At 37.4% G+C, this 20,371-nt stretch overlaps 1 protein-coding gene across 1 annotated transcript in view; it reads right to left on the bottom strand.

Moving 5' to 3' along the window:
* Nucleotides 1-20,371, bottom strand: part of ARFGEF1 (ADP ribosylation factor guanine nucleotide exchange factor 1) — a 170,310-nt gene that overhangs the window by 67,986 nt on the left and 81,953 nt on the right. The window contains exons 8-9 of the mRNA XM_049853515.1: nucleotides 5,839-6,014; nucleotides 4,752-4,885 (exon numbers count right to left, since the gene is read on the bottom strand). Of these exons, the coding sequence (XP_049709472.1) occupies nucleotides 4,752-4,885; nucleotides 5,839-6,014 (310 nt within the window). The remainder of the gene's footprint in view (nucleotides 1-4,751; nucleotides 4,886-5,838; nucleotides 6,015-20,371) is intronic.

Genomic DNA, 20,371 nt, shown 5'->3' with positions numbered 1-20,371 from the left:
CTACCTCTATTTCCTAGTTTAGGTCACACTTATCACCCTTTTGTTCAATTTCTATGTAATTAAATCTTGCAACTTATCATCCTCTAACATACGAGTTTTTGTTAGAAAAAGTATATTTTCTTTTTATTTGTATTCCCACCATTCAAAATATGTCTTGTACATGGTATGTGCTCAAAAACAATTGAATTTATTCATGCATTCATGCAAACTTTTATGAAGTACCTGCTATTTACAAGGCACTAAGAATGAAGAAATAATCAAATGGTTTCTTATCTTAATACACAACAAATCATGCTTTTGATTGGCAAAAGAGGCTGGAAACATTAGATTTGAGGTTTTTCCTCGGGTAGTTTCAAATATAATCCAAACATAAAGAACATTTCCTAGATCGTCATGTTAGCAAGATAGCAAAATATAAAAGAGAAGCGACAAAAAAAAAAAAAAAAAAAAAACCCAAAATTACATAACTACGAAGTCTCACTGATTTTGGCAAAACCATTCAAGATAAAAAAATTTTCTTTTTTTTAAAAGGGCAGGAAATGTGATCTCTTTAAGTATTCAATTATAATGTTTAATGACCCTGATGGTCAAGGTCCTTTCTAAGTTCAAACAAAATTTCCTATTTGGTTTAAATATTTTTAAATAATTAATTAATTTGCACTTTCCAGAACACTTTTAGATTAAAAAAAAAAATAGTACTCAAAATTCATATACTACTTTTTTCCTTTTCATTCTTAGCATTTTGAGAAATTCCCTCTTTACTGTTTCTAGCATGTTTTCAAATGTCATCTTTCACAATCAGTTTCAGAAAATTAAATATTGAGGCTTTTAACATCCATAACATTTTAAAATCATGGTGAAAATGGTCTTCAGCAATAACAACAAATTCTTAAATTATTTCCTTCTTACAGCCAATTCAGAAGATGTCAAAATGATCAACTTTTGATAAGGAATTGAAAATACTAAAAACATTCTTTTAAAGTATATCAGGTATAAGGACATACATGCTGCAATTTAGACAACCCCATTCCTTTTTTGTAAAGTTTATATTGTCAAAAATAAATAAATAAATCTCTCAGGATTTGGGCCAAAAATTTTTTCTAGGATTTTAGTCTCCTGGGCCTAAAATATGTTTCTCCCCTGAATCAGTACAACGTGAAAAAACAAAACTATACAAAATCTGACAAACGTGTTTTTTATACTAACCGTCTCAGGTTTTTCCTTCTTAGTTGGCACTTAGGAACGGAAATGCTCTAGGGTTTATTTTCAACTGAAGTAGTGTTGCTTGCACTTCCTCTATTTTAATATCTCTTTCTTAAAATCAAACAGGCCTTCACCAAAGTTTCTCTCTCCAGAAAGTTCTCAAATTGTCATACTGTAATACATCATGCTACTACATTAGAGGGAAAGCCTGGTAGCGAAGTGGCTAAGTGCTACAGCTGCTAACCAAAGGGTCAGCAGTTCGAATCTGCCAGGCGCTTCTTGGAAACTCTATGGGGCAGTTCTACTCTGTCCTATAGGGTCGCTATGAGTCAGAATTGACTTAACGGCAATGGCTTTGGTTTTGGTTTTACTACATTAGAGAGGCAGGTCACTCTAATAGCCCAAACTCAATCTAAAGCAGTAACTAATTAGAGTTGAACCACATGTTAATAGAGGCAATTAGCTACAGATTTCATATCCTCCTCCTATTCCTGTCTTTCTTTCTTCCTCTGTAGTTTCAGATTAATAGAGACCAATTGTGCCTTAGATGGCCACCTGCAAGCTTTTATGACCCCAGTCACTACAAAATGAACTAGGAGGTAGAACAGAAGCAGTAAACAAGTCAATATGGCCAATTAACTGGGATGTCCCATGAAACTATGACCCTAAACCTCCAAACCAAGGAACCAAATCCCATGAAGTGTTTGGTTGTACTTTTTTTTTTTTTTCCTCTAGTTGTTATAAAAATATCTGTCTTATTTGTCTCATGGTTATAATAGAAATACTACAAGTGGATGGCTTTAACAAAGAGAAATTTATTCTCTCACAGTTTAAGAGTGCCACCTCTAGCGGAAGGCTTTCACTTTGCTGGCTCTGGAAGAAGGTCCTTGTCATTGATCTTCCCCTGGTCTAGGAGCTTCTTGGCACAGGAACCTCGGGTCTAAACAATGTTTTCTACTCCTGGTGCTGCTTTCTTGGTAGTATTAGGTCCCCCTGTCTCTCTGCTCATTTCTCTCTTTTATATCTCAAAAGAGATTAATTTAAAACACAACCTAATCTTGTAGATTGAGTCTTCCCTCATTAATATAACTGCCGCTAATCCCACCCTATTAACATCATAGAGATAGGATTTACAACACATAGGAAAATCGTATCACATGACAAAATGGTAGACAATCACACAATGCTGGGAATCATAGCCTAGCACATTTTTTTCAGGGACATAATTCATTCCATAATAATATCTATCACACAACTTCTGCCAATTCAACTTTTTACAAAAAATCCCATTGCCGCTGAGTCGATTCCAACTCACAGTGACCCTAAAGGACAGAGTATAAATGCCCCATAGAGTTTCCAAGGAGCGCCTGGTGGATCTGAACAGCCCACCTTTTGATTACCAGCCATAGCTCTTAATCACTATGCCAGCAGTGTTTCCAAACTTTTTACTGGTGAACAACTTACTGGCAGCAATTACAATAATCAGCTGTGCAACCCTACCCTTAATCAAAGCGATTTTTCCATCACCGTTTATCCCTCTTTTCACCCCTCCTTCCCACCCCTGGTAACCACTAATAAACTTTGGTCTCTATACATTTGTCTTTTCTTGTCTTTTTATATAAGTGAGGTCATACAGTATTTGTCCTTTTGTGATTGGCTTATTTTGCTCAGCATAATGTCTTCAAGTTCCATCCACACAGGTATCAAGACTTCATTTCTCCTACTGGCTGAGCAGTATTCGGTTGCATGTATGTACCACATTTTGTTTATCCATTCATCTGCTGGACATTTAGGTTGTTTCCACCTTGTGGCTACTGTGAATAGTGCTGCAATGAACATTGGTGTACAAGTCTCTTTTTCGAGTTTCTGCTTCCAAGTCTTTCGGGTATATACCTAGGAGTGGAATTGCCTGGTCATATGATATGGCTATTTTTAGTTTTTTGAGGAACCACCACACTGTTTTCCACAATGGCTGTACGATTTTGCTAAGGGTTCCAATTTACCCCAACCCTCACCAACATTTGTTATTTTCTATTTTTATCATCTCAGCCATCCTAGTGGGAGTGAAATTGTATCTCACTGCAATTTTGATTTGCACCTATAGGGTCACTATGAGTCAGAATCAACTCAATGGCACAGGTTTGGTTTTTTGGTTTTGGATGGCTAATGACACTGAGTATATTTTTATGTGTTTGGTGCCATATGAATATCCTCTTTGGTGAAATATCTATTCAAGTCCTTTGCTCATTTTATGATGGGGTTATTTGTCTTTTTTGTTGTTAATTTGTTGACGTTTTATATATATTTTGGTTATTACATTCTTTTTGGATATATGGTTTCCAAGCAGCCCTGGAGGCGCACTGGTTAAGAGCTACGGCTGCTAACCAAAAGGTCGGCAGTTTGAATCCACCAGGCGCTCCTTAGAAACCCTACGGGGCAGTTTTACTCTGTCCTACAGAGTCACTATGAGTCAGAATCGACTTAAGACAACAGGTTTTTGGTATTGTATATGGTTTCCAAAGATATTCTCCCACTTGGTAGCCTGTCTTTTTACTTTTTTGGTGAAGTCTTTTGATGAAGTTTTTAATTTTTATGGGATCTTACCTATTTTTTCTTTTGCTGCTTTTGCTTTTGTTATTATATTGCATAATCCATTGCTAAAAGCTAGAACTGACAGCATTGCCCCTGCTTATTCTAAGAATTTCACTGTTTTAGTTTGTACATTAGGTCCTTAATCCATTTTGATAAATCAATATTTTTGATGGGAATCAGTCAATGATTCCTATCCCAAAGTACTTCCTAGGGCATTTTGTAAGACCTTAACGAATACATATTATCTTATGACTGTAGGATTTCTTTTAGGTTTCATCATCTTTTGAAGCAGCTTTCAGAAGCCTAGCCTGAAGCTAGGAAGCAGAGCTACCTGAGCTCCGAAGTTCCTTATAATACTGCGATTTAAAAAAAAAAAAATTTTATTCATACACTCACTCATCAGACCCTCATTCACTCAATCATTCAGTAATATTTATTGAGCACCAACTGTGTATCAGGCACTATTCTACGATGCTGTCTGTACCCTTTGGGAAACAGTGCAAGATACCTACTCCAGCAGTTTTTGTACTCAACTGTTTCTCAATCCCTTTTTTTTTTTTTTTAAAGTTCAAGAGTAAAACAGCCCTAAAAATTTTAGTTGGGTCCTACAGGACAAGGAGAATAAAATAAAACCCAAAGATTATCTGAATACAAGTAGACACATGAGACTATATGTTGGCATCTCCTGTCTCGAGAGAAGATTAAAGGGCAGAGGAGGTCAGAAGCTGGCCGAATGGACACTAAAAGACAGAGCGGAGGGAAGGAGTGTGCTGTCTCATTAGGCGGAGAGCAATGAGGAGTATATAGCAAGGTATATATAAATTTTTGTATGACAGAGTGACTTGATTTGTAAACTTTCACTTAAAGCACAATTAAAAAAAAAGGTTATGTTAATAACTCCAACCTTTAAAAAACAAACAAACTGTATTTGTCAGTCTGAACAACTAGTGACTTACTTTGGATCTGGTGGTCCATCTGACAGGGGTTTCATTGACAATTTACATAATGACCTGAATACTAGAAAGGCATCCTTTTGTAAAATGTGGGAAAACTTAGCACCAGGTGAAGGTCCTGAAGAATTTCCAGATTCCTAAACAAGTTAACACACCATGAAAATAAAGACATTTGTGAGTACAAAGTAATTTTAGCTTTCTAATGTATTTTATATCATTCAGTAATATAGTGAGGCTTACCCCATCCAACAGAAGGGAACCAGATGAAGAATTTGCCATTCTTTAGTCTGACACACCGCCCCACCCCCAACAATAAATTAATACTTGTAAAAGAATTGCATTCTTCTTAAATATTTCCTCTTTGCCACAAAATAAACTCTTAAAATACACCCAACTCATAGAATTACTGACAAAAAAACTAGCTCACGCCCTGACAAGATACCTTATTGAAAGGCCTAAATTATGCTTTCTTCTACCTGTTATTGTGTTTTATATTTTTTTCTATTTTACTTTTTATCTACTCTTGAGCAGACATAACACAATAGAGACTGTCAAGGCAATGTTTAAAAGCTGGTATTTGCCAAAGGTCAGCAAGGCCAGAAAACCTGCCCCTGTATATGGGGCACTAACTTAGGGCAGGACTCTCTTATCTAGAAAGATAAGGATAAAAACATACATAATATATGGAGGGAATGATAAGGAGGACCTGTTACTACCATAGTAGTAAGGTCACTACAGCCTTGAGCAAAGGTAAGACAAAATTCCCCAAACTTCTGAAAGTTCTTTCTCATCCTAGGATACCAGAATTAGCCTGTAAATATATGATAAGAATATTCTTTTTCAATTGGGCAGAGGTGAAGGGAAGATGGGAACCCAGATGAGACACACCTTAAAGCTGGAAATTCAGCTGTCAACATTGGAAGGGGATAAACTGCTCTGGTTTATATCAACGAAAAAAAAAGTTTTTTGTTCTCCCAAACTGAAATCTGTCAGCATCATCAACTGGAGATATTCTCTACAAGGTGTTGGTAACTGATGTATCTGTAAGATTAATGAGATGCACCCCCAACACACACACACACACATATACCTGAGTATCATTGGAAGAGACAGACAGTCTGTCATCAGGTAAGGATGGTGTATATGCAACAGAAATTGGTGTTCCAGGAATTCCATTTGCTTGAATATTTTCACTGTCACTGCCATCCTCTAAAGTTCCAACATTGCCATCTGTACTTGCATTTACAGTAGTCCCGTCTCCCATATCTAAAATGACAAGAAAATCACACAAAATATATATGAATTCACTAAAGTGTATTTAATTAAAAAGCATACAGTATTTAAAATCAAACAGTAGCAGAAAAGCAATACGAGTAATATGTATTGACACCACTAAAGGTTACCAGAGTTACTAGTAAATACGCATTTGAAATATGTTCAAATATAATCTTTAAATTGCTCTGGCAATGAAATACATTCAGTTGATGAAAGGCTAACTGGTATGTGCCAAAACAAATTGTACTTTCAGCCCATATTAGCGTTTACTAACTGGGTTCTGATGGATGCTAACACCTTGACATGTTAACAAAAGTTCCTCAAAATAAATCCCTTATCAAATAAGCTTAGGAAATGCTGGGAAACAGGTTTCCTTATTACAGCCTGTTATCTGTTAATACGCACTGAGCTCTTCAAAGGAGATACACAATACGTAGTGTTCCCAAAATTTATTTCACTAGTTACTCTCCTCCCTTTTTTGGGAATATCTCTAAGAACGTGTGTTCGTAGGAACACAGCTTAGAAATGATGACCTGTATCACCGCACATTTTTCATTATGTTATGCTGAGTAATCATATGGGTAATTAATATAAACAGAAACAAGGAACTTCTAGTAGAACAAACATAGATGATGCAATTAATACCTAGTCCCAGAACTACTCTAGATGCAGCTGCTTAAAAAAAAGGAGCACATACATGTCTATGGCCATAACCCAGTAGTTATCCGGCAGGAAATTGTTCCTTTCATGATAACACTGAAAGAAAACTGTAAATCAGCATGAGGGGAAAATACTGTATTATAAGGAACACAGGTTTTGGAGTATGAAAGGCCTGTGTTTCAGTCATGTCTCTACCATTTAACTGGTAAGTTATTTCATCTTTCTTTGCCTCAATTTCTTCATCAGCAAAATAGAGATAATAACGTCTATGCGATTCACCATATACACACACATATATAAAAAACACAATTTGTGCTCAGTAAGTGGAACTATTATTAATTTCATTAACTGATAACACGTCTCCAACTTCTGAGTGATTCAAGCAATGAATGGAGTAGCAGCTTCTGGTGTTTTTATCCTAAAGCTGCTTTCTGTTCTCCAAATGAGAATACTCTGGGATTGATTAAGAGGGATAATTCCAAACTATGTTTTACACTTAACAAGTATGATATGAAAAACATATTCAGTGATAAAATACATCTGGGAAACTCTAAGTTACACAGAACAGTTGCTTTCCAAGCAGACCTTTTGGAGCTTTAACATGCTGGTGTTCAATATGCTAAATATTATTATAACTCTTATTATTAAATGTATATATTACATATACACATTTGTGATACTGGAAATGTGCTGTGCTTCAAAATAAGCGGCAGCATTCCTCTCTATTGTTTCTGTATTTCCCCAGGAAAGGAAGAGGTACGCACAGCCCTGGTCCTTCTTATCTCTCCGCCTGTGATGACTCAGAAGAGGGTCCGCCCAAGGCCAAGGATACAGACTTGGACTGCTCACCTTCCAGGAAAAACAGCCAAGAATGCCATGGCATCTGCTTTCAAGTCTCTATGGATTCTTACCTGGAAAGGGGACTACACTAATTCTATATACAGGTAGTCCCTAACTTACAATGTACTTTAGTTTATGACAAAGCGCACTCACGACTATCCGCCGTTTTTGGTTTTTTTTTGGTACATCTTATCCTCAATAATATGTACTACATACAATGTTGCAATGTACAATTTGCTGATGCTATCATTCTCATGTTAACCCCCAAAGACAAATAAAGATCAGATTTATAAAGACACCGATAATAAAAGGCAGTAATAATGAAAACCAAAAAAAAAAAAGGGGGGGGGGTATTCAACTTGCTGAGTTCCTATTTAAGTAAGTCAGAACCGACTTATAACAGAGTAGTAGTTGGAACAGAACCCCGTCTTAAGTCAGGAACTACCTGCATAGAGAATGCTTATATGCAAAGAATTCTCTAGATGAGAAATTTAATGCTGATTATTAGAAACTGAGTTCCTATTTAATTCTCCAAACACTTACTCCAGACGGTTTTCTCTCTGTACCCCATTACATCTCCTTCCACCTACCTTTATAGCTGGTTTCCACCTTCTCTTTAGGTAATGTAAAATGAGCTCTTTCTCCTTTCCCCCACAAAATTCCCTGGCATTTATAATAATCTTTTTTCTTCCCTCTCATTTCAGAGGAAAACATTCCTTTACATTTCTAAGGTGAGCAATTTATTTGCCCTCAAATTTCATCTCTTCTTGCCTTCAGTAGTACTCTTTTAACATTACATTTTCATTTCTGTGCACCCCACTTTTACCCAATAAATGCACTCAATCTCTTGAGTCTAAAGAAAAAAAAAAAATCAACTTTGCCACACCTCAGCTACTATTTTCCTCCCTCTTTTTATCAAGTTTCCCAAAAGAATAATCCATACTTTGATATTATTTTCCTCTCCATTCTGAGGAAATTTCTCCAAGGAAAACATTTTCTGACATCATTTTCAGACTTTGACACCATACAGCCTTGGGTTGAAATCTTGATTTTATCACTTCCTAACAAGTTAACTTAATCTCTTAGTGCTTTAATTTCCTCATTTGTGAAAAAATGATAATAGTACCAAAATCTTCCAAATTTTCCAGAGGATTAAATGAATGTTTAAAAAAAAAAAAAGCATGTGAAACAAGTTTTGGTACACAGTAACTAAAGTAAAGTATTATTATTCACTATGTTTCTCCTCTAATTTATCTTCTAATTGTCCCATAAAACATAAATGCTGACTTCTGGTTTCAAGGTGGTGAACTGGGCCTACTAATTTACCTTTTTCTCCATTGACAAATCCCACTGAAATTACTACAAAAACATAAGCAAGAGATAAAATCTGTAACAGCATTGAAAACTAAGGAGGACACTATCAACGGACCAAAAGCTTTGAGGAATTTCTAGAAAATATGAAGCAGATATTTTATATCAAGGGAAAAGTCAGTAATATTGAATTGCCTGTGACTGAACACGTGCTCAAAGACTAACAGAATCATATCAAAAAGATCCAGGAAATGGCTTGAAGGGGTTCCCACTGGCCATATCTGGAACAAAGAATAACAATGATAAAGGACTGTAACACATCAAATAATAAAAGAATTACTGAGTCCATAGTATTTTTTTAAGGAGGGAAGGAAGAGAAGCTCTGTTCTCCATGAAAATGTCAATTAGTGCTAGAATCAGATAATTGCTATATTGCTACCCAATGCAATATCTAAGTTCGGGAAGGATATCAAAGGATGCTAATACCATTGAGTAAATGAATTTTCATATGGTCTCAAAGTATCCCCCTTAGATTACTTTTTAATTACAAAGGGAAAAACGTTCTTTTACATTGGAGAGATCTGGTGGTCACCTCTTAAATCAAAAGACTGAAGAACATCACCAAAGTGGGGCAAACTGTCATCATGTACTAACTAATATGATGTAATAAGTACCAATGTCACCTATGCTGTAAAACTGCTTATTGTAAATCTAATCATAAGGAAACTATTATATCAATCCAAAATATGGAACATTCTACAAAACAGTTAACTGAGACTCTTTAAAAAAATAAATGTCATGAAAGATGTGGAAAAAAAGGCAATAGGGCTTCTTCTAGACTGAAAAGATCAAAGAGACATAACAATCAAATGCATTGAGCGTACGCAGATTGGGGCCTGGACTTAGAAAAGGGGAGGGAAGGAGGGAGGCTGTAAGAGACACAATTTGGAACTGGGAAAATTTTTTAGTATATGTTTATTAGATATTCTTCAAATAGTGTTAATTTTCCTAAATATGAAACAGAACTGGGGTCCTGTAGAACGCCCTTATTCTTAGAGGATCTACGCTGAGGTTTTTAGTGGTGAGATGTCATGATGTACACGATCACTTTAGAAATGGATCAGCAAAGACAACACACACACATATACATACATACTATTCATGTGTGTATTTGAAGACACAGAAAGTAAATGCAGCAAAACTGTTAACAAATTAATGAATCTAGATTAAAAATAAACAAACAAAAAAACCAAACTCGTTGCAACTGAGTCGATTTTAACTCATAACGACCCTATACGACACAGTAGAACTGCCCCATAGGGTTTTTCCAAGGAGTGCCTAGTGGATTCGAACTGCCGACCTTTTGGTTAGCATCCGTAGCTCTTAACCACTACACCACCAGGATTTCTGAATCTAGATAAGCAGTATACAAGTGTTCACTGTACTTTCTTTAAACTTTTTACTAGCCCTGAAAAATATCTCCAAAAAAAAAGTTGCAGAAAAATAAAAAAGGACTTTTACTTTCACTTCATACTTTGCATCATCTATAAAAAGGGCTAGAAAACTTTTTCTATAAAGGGCCAGGTAGTAAATACTTTATGGTCTCTGTCACAACTACTCAACTCTGCCTTTGTAGCACAAAAGCAGCCACAGGCAATACATAAACAGATGAGCACGGCTATGTTTCAATAAAACTTTTTTTTTTTTAAACAAAAATAGCGAAATAGATTTGGCCTCTGGTCAACCGCTGAACTATATTTTCAAAGAATCCGTGGACACAGTTCCTTTCCTGATCATAATTTGTTTTTTAAAAAATTCATACTCTGCAAGATCATGGTCTTTTCTTTATTCTCTACAGTTTCCCACTTCAAAATCTTATGGCTTCAACTCTCAATTTAAACGAAAGACTCACTTTTGATATTCTGTCTTGATATCTCTTAGGCAGAGTTCTATCTTTCTATTACATATTCCATAAACATTTCTGCATGAAAGGCTCACGTGATGATCAAAATTCAATACATCAAAATAAAAATTAGTGCCTTTTTTCCCACGCCAATTTTTGCTCCAATAGATTCCATTCTACCAACAGTACCACCGTCTGCCTACTCATTCATGCTCAAAAATTAGGAAAGCATCTGTGCAGGAAAGAACAAACAAAGAGGCGGGGCCAAGATGGCAGAGTACTCAGACACTTCCGGTGATCCCTCTTACAAAAAAGACCCGAAAAAACAAGTAAAGCAATTATACGTATGATAAGTTAGGAGCCCTGAACATCAAAGGCAAAGTTCGGAAATCGGACTAAGCGGCGGGGGGAGGGACGGTTCAGAGAGGGTGACGAGTTGCTGGACCTGACTTAGCAGGAACCGGAGCCTCTCAGGCACAATCCCGTCACGATCGCGGTGGGGCTGGCGGTGTTCAGGATGTGAGTCCCTCAGGGAGACACAGTGAGCCGCACAGTCTACTCACGCCTCTGTAATCAGAGAACAGTGCTCTTGGCAAAAGCTAAGTACTTAAGTCTATTTTATTGTGCCCCCAGCCGGCAAGCCGGCGTCAGCGGTGGTCGATTTTCCTGGTCCCGAGATATACTCTGCTGTGCGCCCTGAACCACTCTCCCACCCTTGGAGAAGGAATAAATTAACAACTGCAGAAAACATAATCTGCAGATACCCCTAAGCTAGGAACTCAGGGCACAAGCAGCTCCTGGCCAGGCACAAATGGTCCATGGACTTTGAATGCCTTTCACCCCTGCATGGACCTGTATGGGCCCATTTCAGAGATGAGACCCTTGCTGACAGACTGCAACAGTATATGTGCATGAGATCTGTCTTTAACTGTTTCAGCTGTGTGGTGGAGAGGAGCGATTTTGACATCTAACACCACTCTGCCTATTAAACAGGGTCCTCACCTACCCATATCAGGGGCCTGAGGACTGGTGGCTCCACCCATGCCACCTAGCCACCCAAGACAGGGGCCCATGGATAAATGATGTCTCCCAGTCCTTACAACTAAAAGCACTGGGTGCCCATGGTCCAGCTGCATGATCCATCCCCCTGTGCACTCTAGGAAACAGGGACGTGCTTTCCTCACAAAAACTCAGGGGATGGTTGTCAGCCTTCTGCCTTGCTCAGTGTGACTCCCTGCTGCAACCAGATACCTGTACCTACACCAGTCACCACTGCTCCTCTAAGACTGTAGGACAGAGCCTGCACTGCACACTTGGCAATCAACTACCTGGACACCTGAGCTGAATCCATACAAGAAAAGTGACAGGACTCCTAAGCTCACATGCCTGGTAACAGCTCTAGCCATCTGGTGACAGGAAGTTAGAGCTTCAAAGGTGCAAATAATCAAGTTAGCTCTCTCAAGCAGCCTATTTCGGCATATGAATACAGAACAAAGCAAGAAGCTAGGATACAGTGAATAAATATAAAATAAATTAATACAATAACTTATAGATGGCTCAGAGCCAAGAGTCACTATCAAATCACATAAACTAGCAGAAAATGATCACTTCAACAAGCTCTCAAAACAAAGAATCAAGGACTCTTCTGGACAAAGAGGTATTCCTGGAATTAGCAGAGGCAGAATACAAAAGAATAATAAACAGAATTCTTCAAGAGATTAGGCAAAACACAGAACAAGCCAAGGAACATGCAGATAAAGCAGTGGAGGAAATTTAGAAGATTATTCAAGAGAATAATAAAAATTTAATAGGCTGCAAGATTCCACAGAGAGACAGCAATCAGAACTTCAGAAGATTAACAATAAAATTTCAGAATTACACAACTGAATAGAAAGTCAGAGAAGCAGAACTCAGCAAACTGAAGGCAGAATTAGTGAGACTGACGAATAAACACTTGGCACCAAAATACTTGAAGGAAAATCAGATAAAACTTTTTTTTAAAATGAAGAAACCCTAAGAATCACATGGGACACTATCAAGAGAACTAACCTACGAGTAACTGGAACACCAGAACACGAAGGGAGAACAGAAAATACAGAGAACTGTCGAAGATTTGTTGGCAGAAAACTTCCCTGATATTGTGAAAGATGAGAAGATATCTATCCAAGATGCTCAACAAACCCTACACAAGGTAGATCCCAAAAGAAAGTCAACAAGACATATTATAATCAAACTTGCCAAGCTAAAGGTAAAGAGAATTTTAAGAGCAGCTAAGGATAAACGAAAAGTCACCTATAAAGGAGAGTCAATAAGAATAGGCTTGGACTACACAGCAAAAGCCATACAGGCAAGAAGGCAATGGGATGACAAATGTAAAGCATTGAAGTAAAAAAAAATGACAGCCAAGAATTATATATCCAGTAAAACTGTCTCTCAAATATGAAAGTGAAATTAGGACACTTCCAGATAAACAGAAGTTTAGGTAATTTGCAAAAACCAAATCAAAACTCCAAGAAATACTAAAAGGAATCCTGCAGTTAGAAAATCAATAACATCAGATATTAACCCAAGACCAGAACACGGGACAGAGCAATCAGATATCAACCCAGACAGAGAAATCACAAAAACAAATCAAGATAAAAAAAACACTCAGAATGAGGAAACAGCGATGTCATAATGTAAAAGATGACAAAATTAAATAAATGAAGAGGGACTAAAAATGCAGTCATAGATCTTTCATATGGAGAGGAAGTCAACGTGGCATAAAGAAAAGTTTGGTTTTAACACTAAAAAAACGAGGGCAAATATTAAGGTAACCATATAGGAGACTAACAATCCTACACATCAATATAAAATATAAGAAAAACATAAAGCCTCAGCAAAAACAAAATCAAGGAATAAAAAGATAATATATAAAGAAAAACTACTCAGCACAAAAAATTAAGTGGGACAAAAAAACTGTAAACAACACACAAAAAAGACTTAAAAATGACAGTACTACACTCATACCTATTCATAATTACACTGAATGTAAATGGACTAAAAGCACCAACAAGGAAAGAGAGAGAAGCAAAATGGATTAAAAAAAAAAACGCAATCCAGCTAGCTATATGCTCACAACAAGAGACACACCCTAGACTTAAAGACAGGAACTAAAACTCAAAGGATGGAAAAATATATATCAAGCAAAAAACAATCAAAAAAGAGCAGGAGTGGCAATATTAATTTCTGACAAAATAGGCTTTGAAGTTCAATTCACCATAAAGGATAAGGAAGGACACTATATAATGATTACACGGACAATATGCCAAGATGATATAAACATATAAAATATTTACGTATACAACAACAGGGCTTCAAGACACATAAAACAAACTCTAACAGCATTGAAAAGCAAGAGACAGCTCCACAATAATAGCAGGAGACTTCAACACACCACTTTCGGTAAAGGACAGAACATCCACAGAGAAGCTCAATAAAGACACCAAAACCAAACCCAGTGTTGCTGCGTTGATTCCGACTCATAGCAACCCTACAGGACAGAGTAGAACTGCCCCACAGAGTTTCCAAGGAGAGCCTGGTGGATTCAAACTGCCTACCCTTTGGTTAGCAGCCATAGCACTTAGCCACTACACCACCAGAGTTTCCCAATAAAGACACGGAAGATCTATATGCCGCAATCAACCAAATTGACCTCACAGATATATAGAGAACACTCAACCCAACCGCAGCCAAGTATACTCTTTATTCCAATGCACATGGAACATTCTCTAGAACAGATGACATAACAGTTCACAAAGCAAGCTTTAATAAAATCCAAAACACCGAAATATTATAAAGCATCTTTTCTGACCATAAAGCCATAAAAGTGGAAATCGATAACAGAAAAAGCAGGGAAGAGAAATCAAACACTTGTAAACTGAACAACACCTTGCTCAAAAACAACTGGGTTATAGAAGACATTAAGGATGGAATAAAGAAATAATTCATAGAATTCAATGAGAATGAAAACACTTCCTATCAGAACCTTTGAGATACATGTAAAGCAGTGATCAGAGGTCAACTTATAACAATAAATGCACACATCCAAAAAGAAGGGCCAAAATAAAAGAATTATCCGAACAACTTGAACAAATAGAAAGAGAGCAACAAAAGAAGCCCGCAGGCACCAGAAGAAACAAATAATAAAAATTAGAGCAGCACTAAATGAAAAAGAGAACAGAAAAACAACTGAAAAAGTTAACAAGACCAAAAGCTGGTTCTCTGAAAAAATTAACAAAGCTGATAAACCATTGGCCAAACCAACAAAAGAAAAACATAAGAGCAGACAAATAACCCGAATAAGAAATGAGATGGGAGATATCACAACAGACCCAACGGAAACTAAAAGAATCGTATCAGATTACTATGAAAAATTGTACTCTAACAAACTTGAAAACCTAGAGGAAATGGATGAATTTTTAGAAACACACTACCTACCTAAACTAACACAAACAGAGGTAGAACTACTAAATAAACCCATAACAACAGAACAGATTGAAAAGGTAATTAAACAACTCCCAACAACAACAACAAAAAAAAACCCTGGCCCTGACGGCTTCACTGGAGAACTCTACCAAACATTCAGAGAAGAGTTAACACTAATACTACTAAAGGTATTTCAGAACATAGAAAAGGATGGAATACTCCTAAACTCATTCTATGAAGCCAGCGTAAACCTGATACCAAAAACCAGGTAAAGACACTACAAAAAAAGAAAATTACTTACCTATAAAAAAAAAAATAGCCCTCATAAACTTAGGCTAAAAAATCCTCAACAAAATTCTAGCCAATAGAATTCAATGACATATCAAAAAATTAATTCACCATGACAAACCAGGTATGCAGGGATGGTTCATTATTAGAAAAACAATCAATGTAATCCATCATATAAATAAAACAAAAGACAAGAACCACATGATCTTATCAATTGATGCAGAAAAAGCATTTCACAAAGTTCAACACCCATTCATGATAAAAAACTCTCAGCAAAATGGGTATAGAAGGAAAACTCCTCAACATACCAAAGGGCATTTATACAAAGCGAACAGCCAACATCATCCTAAATGGAGAGATTCTAAAAGCATTCCCCTTGAGAAAGGGACCTAGATAGACAAGAATGCCCTTTATCACCACTCTTATTCAGCATTGTGCTGGAGGTCCTAGGCAGAGCAATTAGGCTAGATAAGGAAATAAAGGGCATCCAGATTGGTAAAGAAGAAGTAAAAGTATCTCTATTTGCAGATGACATAATCTTATACACAGAAAACCCTAAAGAATCCTCAAGAAAACTACTGAAACTAATAGAAGAATTCAACAGAGTATCAGGATACAAGATAAACATACAAAAATCAGTTGGATTCCTCTACACCAACAAACAGAACAAATAGAAGTGGAAATCACCAAATCAATACCATTTACAGTGGCCCCCAAGAAGATAAAATACTTAGGAATAAATCTTATCAGAGATGTAAAAGACCTATACAAATAAAACTACAAGAAACCAAAAAAGACCTACATTAAGTGGAAAAACATACCCTGCTCATGGATAGAAAGACTCAACATTGTAAAAATGTCTATTCTACCAAAAGCGATCTATAGATACACACAATCCCAATCCAAATTACCACGACTTTTTTTTTAATGAGATAAACAAATCACCAACGTCATACGGAAAAGGAAAGAGGTCCCAGGTTAAGTAAAGCATTACTGAAAAAGAAGAACAAAGTGGGAGACCTCACTCTACCTAATTTTAGTACCTATTACACCGTCACAGTAGTCAAAATAGCCTGGTACTGGTACGGTAACAGAAACATAGACCAATGGAACAAAATTGAGAATCCAGACATAAATCCATCCACATATGAGCATCTGATATTTGACAAAGGCCCAAAGTCCACTAACTGGGGAAAAGACAGCCTCTTTAACAAACCGTGCTGGCATAACTGGATATCCATCTGCAAAAAAATGAAACAAGACCCATACATCACACCATGCACAAAAACTAACTTGATACGGATCAAAGATCTAAATATAAAATCTAAAACGATAAAGATCATGGAAGAAAAAATAGGGACAATGCTAGGAGTTCTAATACACGGCATAAAGAGTATACAAAACATACTAACAATGCAGAAGAGAAACTAGATAACTGGGAGCTCCTAAAAACCAAACACCTACCCTCATCCAAAGGCTTCACAAAAAAAGAGAAAAAGATTACCTACAGGCTGGGAAAAAGGTTTTAGCTGTGACATTTCCGATCAGTACCTGATCGCTAACATCTACCTGATACTGAAAAAACTCAACTACAAAAAACATAAACAACCCAATTAAAAAATAGGGAAAGGATATGAACAGGCACTTCACTTAAGAGGACATTCAGATAGCTAACACATGCGTGAGAAAATGCTCACAATCATTAGCCATTAGAGAAATGCAAATCAAAATGACAATGATATTCCATCTCACTCCAACAAGACTGGCATTCATCTAAAAAACACAAAATAATAATGCTGGAGAGGTTGTGGAGAGATTGGAACACTTATACACTGCTGGTGGGAATGTAAAATGGTACAACCACTTTGGAAATCGATTTGGCTCTTCCTTAAAAAACTAGACATAGAATTACCATATGATCCAGCAATCTCACTCCCTGGAATCTATCCTAGAGAATTAAGAGCCTTCACACAAACAGATATATGCACACCCTTGTTCACCACAGCACTGTTAACAATGGCAAAAAGATGGAAGCAACCAAAGCGCCCACCAACTGATGAATGGATAAATAAATTATGGTATATTCACACAATGGAATACTACGCAACGATAAAGAACAAATGATGAACCCCTGAAACATTTCACACCATGGAGGAATCTGGAAGGGATTATTCTGAGTGAAATTAGTCAGTTGCAAAAGGGCAACTATTGTATAAGATCACAATTATAATAACTGAAGAAACAGTTTAAACAGAGAAGAAAATATTTTTTGATGATCATGAGAGGGGTGAGGGAGGGAGGAAGAGGGGTTTTCACTAATTAGATAGTAGATAAGAAATATTTTAGGTGAAGGGAAAGACAACACACAATACAGAAGAGGTCAGCACAACTGGACTAAACTAAAAGCAGTTACCTGAATAAACTGAACACTTTGAAAGCCAGCGTACCGGGGCAGGGGTTTGGGGACCATGGTTTCAGGGGACATCTAGGTCAATTGGCATAACAAAATCTATTAAGAAAACATTCTGCATCCCACCTTGGAAAGTGGCTATTAGGGTCATAAAGGCTAGCAAGTGGCCATCTAAGATGCATCAATGGGTCTTGACCCACTGGGAGCAAAGGGGAATGAAGAACACCAAAGACACAAGGTAATAATGAGCCCAAGAGACAGAAAGGACCACATAAACCAGAGACTACATGAGCCTGAGACCAGAAGAACTAGATGTTGCCCGGCTACAACTGATGACTGCCCTGACAGGGAATGCAACAGAGAGGTCCTGAGGGAGTGGGAGAGCAGTGGGATGCAGACCCCTAATTCTCATAAAATGACCAAACTTAATGGTCTGACTGAGTCTGGAAGGGCCCCGGAAGTCATGGTTCGCAAACCTTCTGTTAGCCCAAGACAAGAACCACTTCCAAACCCAACTCTTCAGACAGGGATTGGACTGGACGATGGGACAGAAAATGGTGCTGGTGAAGAATGAGCTTCTTGGATCAAGTGGACACATGAGGCTATGCAGGCATCTCCTGTCTGGAAGGGAGATGAGAGAGCAGAGGGGGTCAGAAGCTGTTCGAATGGACATGAAGATAGAGAGTGGGGTGAAGGAGTGTGCTGTCTCATTAGGGGGAGAACAATCAGGAGTATACAGCAAGGTGTACATAAGTTTTTGTATGAGAGACTTACTTGATTTGTAAACTTTCACTTAAACCACAATAAAAATAAAAAAAAAAAAAAAATTACTAACAATGTAGAAACACCAGAAGAGAAACCAGATAACGGGAAGCTCCTAAAAGTCAAACACCTATCCTCATCCGAAGACCTCACCAAAAGAATAGAAGAACTGGGAAAAAGTTTTTAGCTATGGCATTTCCAATCAGCATCTGATCTCTAAAATCTACATAATACTGCAAAAACTCAACTACAAAAACACAACCCAATTAAAAAATGGGCAAAGGATCTGAACAGGCACTTCACCAAAGAAGACATTAAGGCATCTAACAGATACATGACAAAATGCTCTTGATCATTAGCCATTAGAGAAATGCAAATCAAAACTACAATGAGATTCCACCTCACTCCAACAAGGCTGGAATTAATCCAAAACAAAACAAAATAATAAATGTGGGAGAGGTTTTGGAGAGACTGGAACACTTACACACTCCTGGTGGGAATGTAAAACGGTACAATTATTTTGGAAATCGATTTGGCGCTTCCTTTAAAAACTAGAAAGAGAACTACCATATGATCTAGCAATCCCACTTCTCTGAATATATCCTAGAAAATAAGAGCCTTCAAATGAACCTATACACGCATACGCATGTTCATTGCAGCACTGTTGACAATAGCAAAAAGATGGAAGCAACCAAGGTGCCCATCAATGGATGAATTGATAAATGTTGTTGTTGTTAGGAGCCGTGGAATTGGTTCTGACTCATAGCGATGCCGCGCACAACAGAATGAAATGCTGCCCGGTCCTGAGCCAATCTCAGAATTGTTGCTACACTTAAGCTCATTGTTGCAGCCACTGGGTCAATCCACCTCATTGAGGGTCTTCCTCTTTTCTGCTGACCCTGTACTCTGCCAAGCATGATGTCCTTCTCCAGGGACTTGTCCCTCCTGACAGCATGTCCAAAGTATGTAAGACACAGTCTCGCCATCCTTGCCTCTAAGGAGCATTCTGGCTGTACTTCTTCCAAGACAGATTTGTTCACTCTTTTGGCAGTCCATGGTATATTCAATATTCTTCTCCAACACAACTCAAAGGCATCAATTCTTCTTCAGTCTTCCTTATTCTTTGTCCAGCTTTCACATGCATATGATGTGATCGAAAATACCATGGTTTGGGTCAGGCGCACCTTCGTCTTCAAGGTGACATTTTTGCTCTTCAACACTTTAAAGACGTCCTTTGCAGCAGATTTACCCAATGCAATGCGTCTTTTGTTTTCTTGACTGCTGCTTCCATGGCTGTTGATTGTGGATCCAAGGAAAACGAAATCCTTAACAACTTCAATCTTTTCTCCGTTTATCATGATGTTGCTCACTGGTCCAGTTGTGAGGATTTTTGTTTTCTTTATGCTGAGGTACAATCCATACTGAAGGCTGTGGTCTTTGATCTTCGTTAGTAAGTGCTTCAAGTCCTCTTCACTTTCAGCAAGTAAGGCTGTGTCATCTGCATAACACAGGTTGTTAATGAGCCTTCCTCCAATCCTGATGCCCTGTTCTGCTTCATATAGTCCAGTTTCTCGTATTATTTGCTCAGCATACAGATTGCATAGGTTTGGTGAAAGAAAACAACCCTGATGCATACCTTTCCTGACTTTAAACCAATCAGTATCCCCTTGTTCTGTCTAAACAACTGCCTCTTGATCTATAAAGGTG

The sequence above is a fragment of the Elephas maximus genome, chromosome 15 (assembly GCF_024166365.1).
Source record: "Elephas maximus indicus isolate mEleMax1 chromosome 15, mEleMax1 primary haplotype, whole genome shotgun sequence".
Lineage (NCBI taxonomy): Eukaryota > Metazoa > Chordata > Mammalia > Proboscidea > Elephantidae > Elephas > Elephas maximus.
The sequence above is the reverse complement of the archived record's forward strand: the minus strand, read 5'-3'. Positions and strand labels throughout refer to the sequence as shown.